The sequence below is a fragment of the Sorex araneus genome, chromosome 3 (assembly GCF_027595985.1).
Source record: "Sorex araneus isolate mSorAra2 chromosome 3, mSorAra2.pri, whole genome shotgun sequence".
Lineage (NCBI taxonomy): Eukaryota > Metazoa > Chordata > Mammalia > Eulipotyphla > Soricidae > Sorex > Sorex araneus.
In genome coordinates this window covers 164315567-164325017 of record NC_073304.1, presented here as the reverse complement: position 1 = coordinate 164325017, position 9451 = coordinate 164315567, and the positions used below count along the sequence as shown (strand labels likewise).

General features: G+C 48.6%; 1 protein-coding gene across 2 annotated transcripts in view; it reads left to right on the top strand.

The window, feature by feature from the left end:
• Positions 1-1543: 1543 nt before the first annotated feature.
• Positions 1544-9451, top strand: part of ARHGAP20 (Rho GTPase activating protein 20) — a 65707-nt gene continuing 57799 nt past the window's right edge. The window contains exon 1 of one of the 2 annotated variants that reach the window (XM_055130253.1): positions 1544-1958. In XM_055130253.1, coding sequence (XP_054986228.1) covers positions 1923-1958 — 36 coding nt within the window. In that variant the 5' untranslated portion in view covers positions 1544-1922. Of the gene's footprint in view, positions 1959-2368; positions 2586-9451 lie in introns of those variants that run through there. The other variant, XM_004605037.2, reaches the window with a different exon arrangement.

Genomic DNA, 9451 nt, shown 5'->3' with positions numbered 1-9451 from the left:
ATTAAAACTAAGGGGGATGGAAATAAAGGCAGTTGCAAATTAAGCCATGAAAGTGAATTTTCCAAGAATACCATGTAAAGCAGTGTTTTTTCAAAGTGGATTCCACACTGGAATCACTTAAACAAACTTAAAAAATAATGCTGCCTGGGATCCACCCTCAGAGAGTATGCTGATGGCAATTGTCATGGTTGTAGTCTGTCCCTCAACCATGTCATCAGGAATATTAGAAAGACATTGGGAATGGGGAAAGGTCTCCAGGTGATTCAAGTAAGGAAAGTGTGCAGCCCTAGGGTAGAAATATGTTGGTGCAGGCACTACTGATCTCAAAAAGAAGGACCTGATACTGCACAGGACTCTGGGTGAAACTAGCTTCAGTCTGGCAGTCTAGGTTGCCAGATCCTTTTTGCATCTCATTCATTTAACCAACAAATACTGCTTAGGGCGTTTGTGATACAACAATGAACAACAACCAAAACAAAGATGTTTCCCCTCCAGAAGACAGACAGATACTTAAAAACTTAGAGTAAGTTACTTGAAATTTTAAAGATCATTGAAATTTTAAGAATGATGGCAGGCTAGCACAGAGGGGTGGGGGTGGCAGGGGTCAAGTGTAGGAGAGGGAACCTGGGAATACTGGTGGAGGAAAGTTGACAGTGGAGGGACTGGTGATGGAACATTGTCCAAAACTCTACTATGAACCACTTTGTAACTCACAGTGCTTTAATAAAATAAAATGATAAAAAAGAAATGAGCCACATACAGTGCCCGGAGCCTCACCTGGAGTGATTACCAGGAGTGATCCCTGAGCCCACTGGGTGTGGCAAAAAAAAAAAAGAAAAATTGGGTAGGGGAAAAGAGAGAGGGAAGAAAACATTAATAAGAGAAATTGGTATCTTTTCAATAAAAAAACAGAAAGCACTGTCAGACCTTTTGCAGTGTGAAATTTACAATACTGAATGATGATAGCCATGCAAGGAGAGAGACACCCTGAAATTCTGGGTGCATGTATACATGTTTGAGCCTGATTTGTGTATAATAAAGCCAATGTCAGCCAGCTATGATGTGGACAAGACTTAAAATGGGCTGGAACATTTCTCCCTATTTCACAGTAAGCAATTCCAGGATGGGGGTGGGGGTGGGTGGGTGAAGGGAGTGTGTGAGTGTGTGTGTATGTGTCTGTGTGTGTCTGTGTGTGTGTGTGTGTGTGTGTGTGTGTGTGTCTCACATAACATCTGCTTGGATCCAGCCACCAGAACCCTGTTCTTTAAAACGTGATGATGACACCTGGCAGAAACCAATTTTGGGTTTCGGGGGTTTCTCTTTCTCCCTTACCACAAAAACAAAATCTCTTCCCATCCTAGTATCATAGAGTGGTGTCCTTCATCACTAATCTGCCTTCTTTGTCGTCCTGACTCCAAGGGAAGAATGCCACCTACCGAATCATCCACACCAGTCAGCCAGCCTTGCCAAGTGCAACAACATGCAGCTCAACCCCGTGGGCTACAAATCCCCTCCTTCCGATGATTTTTTTTATTGTTTTTATTTTTTTATTTTTGCCCTGGAACGTAATTTGCCACTCTTGGGGGGCTGACCGGAAGCTAGGCTCTGGGCGCCGTGATCTGATCGGCCTGAGCACCCCGTGGTAACCTTTCCGCATCAACCAGATGCCGGGATCCCCCTCTCCGCCCGTGCTCTCCCCGGCTGCGCCGTGAGGCTGGGGAAAGCCCGCGCGCATCTCTGCAGCGCGCGTGCCAACGGGAACCCGCGCTGCTGCCTCGACGCGGCCGCAGGGGCCGACGCGTGGGGGGTCACCCACACCCGGCACCGTGGTCCGCGTTGCCATGGGCGTCCGACCGAGGAACCCCCAGTGTTTTAAATCACGCCCGTTTCATCCGAAGGCGTGGTGACAGTGTGGCGCGGAGATGGAGGATGGCGGTCGCCCGAGCTCCGTGAGCGAGGTGGGTGTCGGGGCTGCTCCCTGGCGCTGAGGCCACCCCAGGCGCCCCGATTTGGCGGCTTCTTCGCCGCAGGTGTTCCCCTCCCCCAGGGGTAGAGTGTGGGGTGGAGAGGGGAACGGGAAAGGCAGATGTCCGAGCCTCCGATCCCCCACCCACCCCACTACACTCATGCACGCCCCGGGGACCCTGGCCGCTAGGACCCCTCCTCGGGGACCTGCCCCTGTCCCCGGGGCTGCGAAGGTCAGTGGCCGGGCCCGGCTTATATAGAGGAGGACGCACGCCGGGCGCGGCGGGCCCCACGCGAGGGGAGGGCGGGCCGGCGCGGGGCCGGGAGCCGAGGGGGCGGGCCGAGGCGGGGCGGGCGGCCGCGGGGCTCGCCGGCAGCGGGCGGTGCGGAGCGCGGCGCGGCGCGGCGCGGCGCCGGCGGCGGCGGTCCATGGCCCCGACGGGAGGCGAGTCGCGCGCCCCGCTGCCTCGGCCCCTGCGGCCGGCCGCCCGCGGGCCGGAGCGCCTGGGCAGCTCGGGGGCGGCGCTGGGCGGCGAGCCTCCTGCATGGCCGCGATGTGCCCGCGGCAGGAGACCTTAGCGCGGCCGCCGGGAGCGTCTGGGCCCGCCCGAGGCCCCCAGGTAAGGAGGACCCGGGCGCGGGGCGCGGGCAGAGAGGGGCGAGAGAGCTCGTGCCCGGCGGAAGCCCGCCGCCCCGGGGCTTAAATCCGCGGAGTTCGGCCGCGCCGCGACCCCTGAACGTTCCCGCCTTTCCCACCCTCACGCCCCGCCGCGCCGCCGTCTCCGGGTCGCGCCGTCCCCGCCGTCCTCGCCACCGCCCGGCGCTGCCGCTGCTGCCGACCGCGTTCTCTCTGCTCTCCCTCCCAGCCCGCTCGGCTCCTCCCTCCGTCCGCCTGGGCGCCGGGGGCTCGGCCGGGGTGGGGGGCTCCCTTCGGGATCCCCCGGCGCTCGGCGCCCCTCAGCGCGGGTCCCCGCGGTGGTGGCCCAGGCGACCGGCCAGCGACAGGCGCCGCAGAGGACGGTAGGCGGTCACCGGGTCCCCTCGCCTAGGCTGTAGAATCCAGGGGGGGAGGCAGTGGGGCCGAGGGTCCCGGGGGCGCGGGAGGCTGCGGACCGGGACCGTGGGGAGCTGGGCGGGGCTGTTGAGGTGGGCGTGTGGCCTGTCACAGCAGGCAGCCAGCAGCTTGTGACCCGGCCGCGCCGCGGCGCTGTCCACGAGCAGCTCCCGTGGCCCGAGCAAGTGCCCCGGCCTGGGGGCGGGCCCGGGGGATGCAGCCCTCTCCTCCCAGCTGCGTCCCCACCCCCAAGACGTAATGACAGTTGCCCCCCCCCCCCACACCTTAAAAAAAAAAGCCTTTGAGCTGCGTGTTGTGGCAATGCCCTCCCGGCTTCTTCAGGAACAAATTGAAATCAGTGGGGAGCGGGGTGGGGGGTCTTCGGGCTCTTCCCGCGGGCTCTTAGCACCTCAACCCTAAGGAGTGACCCAGACTGCCTCTTTCTGTCTGTTCACTTTTCCACCGGGACCCTGCGAGGGTGAGAGGTCTGTTGCAGGGGTGAGAGTGGTGCGGCGAGCATGGAGGTGTTCATAGACTCCTGGGAACCCCGACCTTGCCTCAGAGCCCACTGTGAGCATAGATGAAGTAGGTGAGGAATGGACTCCAAGTCTGTATTGAAGACTTGCCTAGGTTTGTCCTTGTCACTTGACAGGGAGAGAGGGAGGGAAATGGGGTAGGGAGAGATCACTGAGAAAGAGCCAGAGTGAGAGAAAGAATGAATTTAAATCCAAGATGTGTCTCCTGTTTTCACTCGGTAATTCAGCATGCTAGCAAAAAGAAAGCATCCAAGAGCTTGATCATTTCTCAACTGGTCCTTAAGCAGTACATCAAGGGTTACTCTTTGCCCTCCCCCCAGATTCTTTGTAGTCATCACAACTATTGTCCTGAGATTCCACCCTTTGCCCTACCCATCACCCTAATGGATTTTCACTTTACCAATCCAGTCTTTTCCTTTTGAAACAGAAAGTCGGTTCTGCCAACTGGTGTTTCTACACCTCATTACCCATTTCTGGTGAGATTATAGAACTTTTGCTTTTCACAACTTTTTTTCCATTTAAAGGCATTTGTTTTTAGTATGAATGGGCATATCTGTTGAATCTCACACCTCCATAGTTTGAAGTCTAGCTGATGGGTTTATTTCCAAGCAAATCATATGATTATGGTTCACAATCTCCCTGTATCCCAAATACTTAACAGATTTGGTCTCCTTTAATGTTCCATCATACGTTTTTGAATTTTATTTTGGGTCCCATCTAGAGATGCTCAGTGACTACTTCCTGTTTGGGGGTGGGGAGAATGTTGGAAGGGCGATGGCATTCTGGGACCCATGTGGTATCAATACTTACTCAGGCCCCCAGCATGCAAAGCATGAATAATATCCCTTTGAGCCAGCTATCCTGTAAGAGCTTCGATTTTGGGTACAGGGTTTTAGTGAGTCATAACATATACTTCGAAAAAACTCTACTAGAGTTGGAATGGTAATTACTCAGCACTAAGCCTCGTGTCATCATTATTTACATTGCCAGTTGCAGCCAAATAAAGAAACTATTAGTCCATTAGTAAGGGTAAGTTGTGTTTTATAACTTATTTTGATTCCATATATCTACAAGTATTTTGGAAAGTGATGTCTAATGTCTTTGGGGGGGGTCACACCTTGCAGTGCCCAGAGCATACTCTGGACTCTGTGCTCAGGGATAACTCCTGGCAGTGCTCCGGGGACTCTGTGGTGCCAGGGATGGATGTAAGGGATGATGGTGCCACATGTAAGGCAAGTACCTTATCTCTCCAGCCTCCAAATGTATTTCTTAATGAATGATTTCCAACATAGGTGTATTGGCCAGACCACTCTAATGGATTAGTTGATTTGGTTTTCAATGTTAGCTCTGTTACTCTGTAATCCTGAAAAAAAACACTTGTCTCAGTGTCTTCTAATGTCAAATGGTGATCTAAGAAAGTGCGTTGAAAAGCTACATTGATCGCAATAATACACTTTCTTTTATGACAAGATAATCCTATAGAACTTCAAGAATTATTCAATCAAACAATAATTGTATGAAAACCATCCTGTCTACTAGTCCAGTGGCATCACCACTGCCTAGAATGTAGTTTATATTCCGAGAAACTCCTTGTCAAGGAGGCAGTTTTGCCTAGTGTGATAAAATGTGAGCTGGATTCAAGTCTCCCTTGTGCTGGCCTAACTCTCTGAGGTAGGTAAGTTTTTATAATTTTCTCAGCTTCCCATTTGTAAAATGAAAATAGTGGTGGAAAAATAAATGTAAAATCCAGTAAGTATTAGTATACACTGAGTACATATAAGCAGTCAATAAATGTTAGCTCTTGTCCCTCCATATCTATCACTGTATCACTGTCATCCCGTTGTTCATCGATTTGCTTTAGCGGGTGCCAGTAATATCTCCATTAGTCCCCGTTGCATGCTAGTGTAGCCTGATGGTGTATTGGGGGCTCTTTCAGTATGAGGGGAATGAGGACCATCATTGTTACTGTTTTTGGCATATTGAGCACGCCACAGGTAGCTTTCCAGGCTCTGTTGTGCCAGCGGGATACTCTCGGTAGCTTGCTAGGCTCTCTGAGAGGGATGGAGGTTTTTGGGGTGGCCTCTAATCACCTTTACAGGTGTTCCCAGTCTACTGAATGTAAGCTTTTGGTCAACTGGCATGTTGTAACGATCTGCACACTGACAAACACGCTCCTGCCTGGTCTCTGGGCAGCACCTGTGACATCTACGGCCTCAATTGATCTCCTTGAGGTTGATGGAGTGCACCCGGAGGTTGTTGAGCAGCTGGCAGAGGAGGACCCTATCATGGAGGGTCTGTGCCAAGTCGAACACCTGCGCCAAGCCCCAGGTTACCCAGTGGTTGGCTGACAGCACCCCACAGTGGATGAGCCACTGTACGCACTGCCACCAAGGCTCAATGTCCGACAGTGCTGCACCTTGGCCCACTTGGGGCAGGCAGCGATGCTGCAGCCACCACCACAGTTTCTCCATGCCTTGCTGACACCATTCTGTCCAAATCTTGCAAAACAGCTGGCAACATCCATCAGGAATCACGTGTAGAGTTCCAGCACGGATCACGCGTAGGGTTCCATGCCTGGTGTGCTGAGCCGCAAGTTGTCTAAGGCAAGATGGCGAGCCGGGTTCGGGAGAGTGCGAGGGTTTCGGGTGGCGTCGGTGCCATCTTGCCTCCAGTTTTCTCCATATCTATAGCCCAAATAAAAGCATAGTATATTGTTATTGTCAGTTTCTTTAATTATTTTGAGGCTTATCAATGTTTTTACCTTATACCATACTGTAAGTTCAGGAAAATATTTTTTTCTTTATTTTTTATACACAGTTAGAAAGTAGTTCATAATTTGGAGAAAGCCTCATTTAAATGAAGCTTATTTTTAAAAATTTTAATGAAAATACTTCAAGGAATAGAAGCAATTCTTTAAAAGTCTTGATTTGGAAAATAGCCTGTGTATTGGGGGAGCTAAACTTGTAGATGTGTAAGAAGTCAATCTCTATGTCACAGCCATGTTTACTAAAGTCAACTAGTTACTTAGTGGTTTATCCACCTTTATTTACTTCATGCAATATATTTCCAAAAATCAAAGGTTTCCCATCACTAAAGGTCTTCAAATACACAATCAATTTGTACAGTGGTTTCTACCAATGCAGTTCTAAGTAGCAGGGCAGTGAGGATGCTTCTAGGCTCTATGTTCCCATATAATTATAGATGTTTCATCCTTTATGTTGCCCATATTTGACAGATCAGCTTCTGGGAAGTGGAAATTATCTGTGAGATACTCACTTAGGGGCAGCTAGTATCAGGTTGAAGCAATCTGATGCTTTGCTTTAAAGTACAAGCTGGAAACTCTTTAAGACGAATGGGGGCCCAAGAGATAGCACAGGGCAAGGTGCTTTCCTTGCAGGTGGAGGGTTTCTACTTCAACCCCCAGCACCTGTATATGGTCCTCTGAGTATTCCTAAGAGTGACCCCCTAAACACTACAAAGGGTGACCCCTGAACCCTGCAAAAAGAATGGGGGTTGGGATAAGGAAGAAAGCTTTATAGCCACAGAAAGTCAGGGCAAAAGGATTCTAAATATAGTGCCACAAATTTTAAAAGGTAGCAGTTGTCTTTGTATATGCTTTCTTCTGTCTCTCCATTTTCTGGTTTCAAATCTGTGTAAAGCAGCCCATGTTAGAACACATCCCCAAGAGCTCACTTTGTGTGTGTCTGTGTGTGTGTCTGTGTGTTGCTAGGATCTGAATGAAACATTTTGATGTGAAAGCTTTAATTTTACTCTTTATTACAGAAAATAGCATGCCCTATGGTATCCTGCTGAGGCTTTTTCTGTTGTTTCTCCAAAATAAACTACAAGAAATTGGGTCCATGAATTTGCTTTGGCTAAGATGAGTCTAGAATTACCAAAATAAGAATTAAATTGACCAGAAATGACCTCTTGTTATCTGACTTCTGAACTTCTGACTGTTCCATCCCTTTAAAATGGGGTAATAATTCATATATGGTATATATTAAAGGTGATTTTTCATAAGTCAAAGAGTAAAGTATATGAAAACCTATATAAAATATTTTTTACTAAGTGGGAGTAGGTATGAAACAGTGCAAAGGAATTTCATTTTGTTGAGTAAGTACATTTACCTGAGTATCAGTTGAATGCTGTTTAATTTAACTTCCCCTATCATGACAAAAACACCAAAAGTTGAGTGACTTTTGCAACAATTATTTCTCATAGTTCTAGAGATTGTGATGTCTGTCATCATGATTGGAATTCCAGCTGATTTCTAGTTAGAGCCATCCTCTTGCTGTTCCGTTTCATGGAAGAGAGTATGGGTGAAAAAAAAGTGGAGAGGAAGATGGAGGTGGTGGTAAGAGAAATATCACTGGGCTCTTTTGTTGAGAGCACTAATTTCCTCATACAATCCAACTCTTAGAGCCCCTTATGCTCTGCCAAAGCTAACCCTTTCTCAAAGGCTTTATATCTTAATACCGCCATCCAATGGGAAATTAAAGTTCTGATATGTGAATTTGAGGTATTCTGACCATCAGTCAGTAAGACTACTATTTAAAGCAGTCATTCTTAAGAAATATTAAATGTTAGGTTTAAGAAATGGGACAAAAAAAGATGTTTATTCATTGTGATCTATGGGTTAGTAAATGAAATCTTAAAAGTTCTTGAAGTGAATATCTGTAATACAAACCTGTTCCATGAGGGGTAGGCATGAATGTGCTCTTATACTGGAAGGAAAGGGGCCACAGCATGGGGTGAGCAGCAGAACTCGAGTCTGAACCCAAATTTCTCAACTTCATTTCTTTTCCTGACTGAACTAGAGCTGCTTTTGCTATGGAACATAAGATAACAGGAGAGAAGAATCTGAATTTTGGGTGTAACCATCTGAGAAAAGCACATTGGAGAGGTTTTACTCCAGAGAGCTAGTTTCCTTCCTTGGATGCAGAGTTCTGCCCTCTGCATGCACAATGAACTGATCTTTATTCCTGCCATTGGTAAACAGTGCCTATCTGGATCCTCCCACAAACCAGAGCCATAGAAATGCCAAGACCTAGCACCGGCACAACCTCAGAGAGCCAGCACCTGCGTAACCTCAGAGAGCCAGCACCTGCGTAACCTCAGAGAGCCAGCACCTGCGTAACCTCAGAGAGCCAGCACCTGCGTAACCTCAGAGAGCCAGCATCTGTGTAACCTCAGAGAGCCAGCCCTGTGTAACCTCAGAGAGCCAGCCCTGTGTAACCTCAGAGAGCCAGCACCTGTGTAACCTCAGACAGCCAGCACCTGTGTAACCTCAGAGAGCCAGCATGCATGTGCCATCCCATACATCTAAGCAACAACCCCCATGACAAATGGAGTTATTAATATGAATAAATTTTTACTGCGTGTTGTTAAAAAAAAAAGAGGTAGAAATCAGAAGGGAACACCTAGTAGAGACTATTGGGAGGACCCACTCAGGTTGAAAGCTGCGTGCCAAAAGTAGACTATAGACCGAACATGATGGCCACTCAATAAATACCTCTATTGAAAACTACAACATCCAACAGAAGAGAGAACAAAAGGGAATGCCCTGCCACAGAGGCAGGGTGGGGTGGTGGGGGTGGTGGGAGGGATACTGGGAACATTGATTGAGGAGAATGGGCATTGGTGGAGGGATATAAATGAAATGCAAACATGAAAGTTCATAAGTTTGTAATTGTACCTCATAGTGATTCATTAATAAAAAAATTTTTTAAAGAAAAAAAAAAGAAAAAAGAAATGCCAAGACCTGCCATCTGCAGAGTCAGAGGTGTAATTCGGTTAAAGTTGCTCAGGCCTAAGAACCATGAAGCCTGTGGGGTAATTAACCACAAAATCATATATCTGTGGTCTCAAAAAATATCCCTTGGTGTCAGTCAAT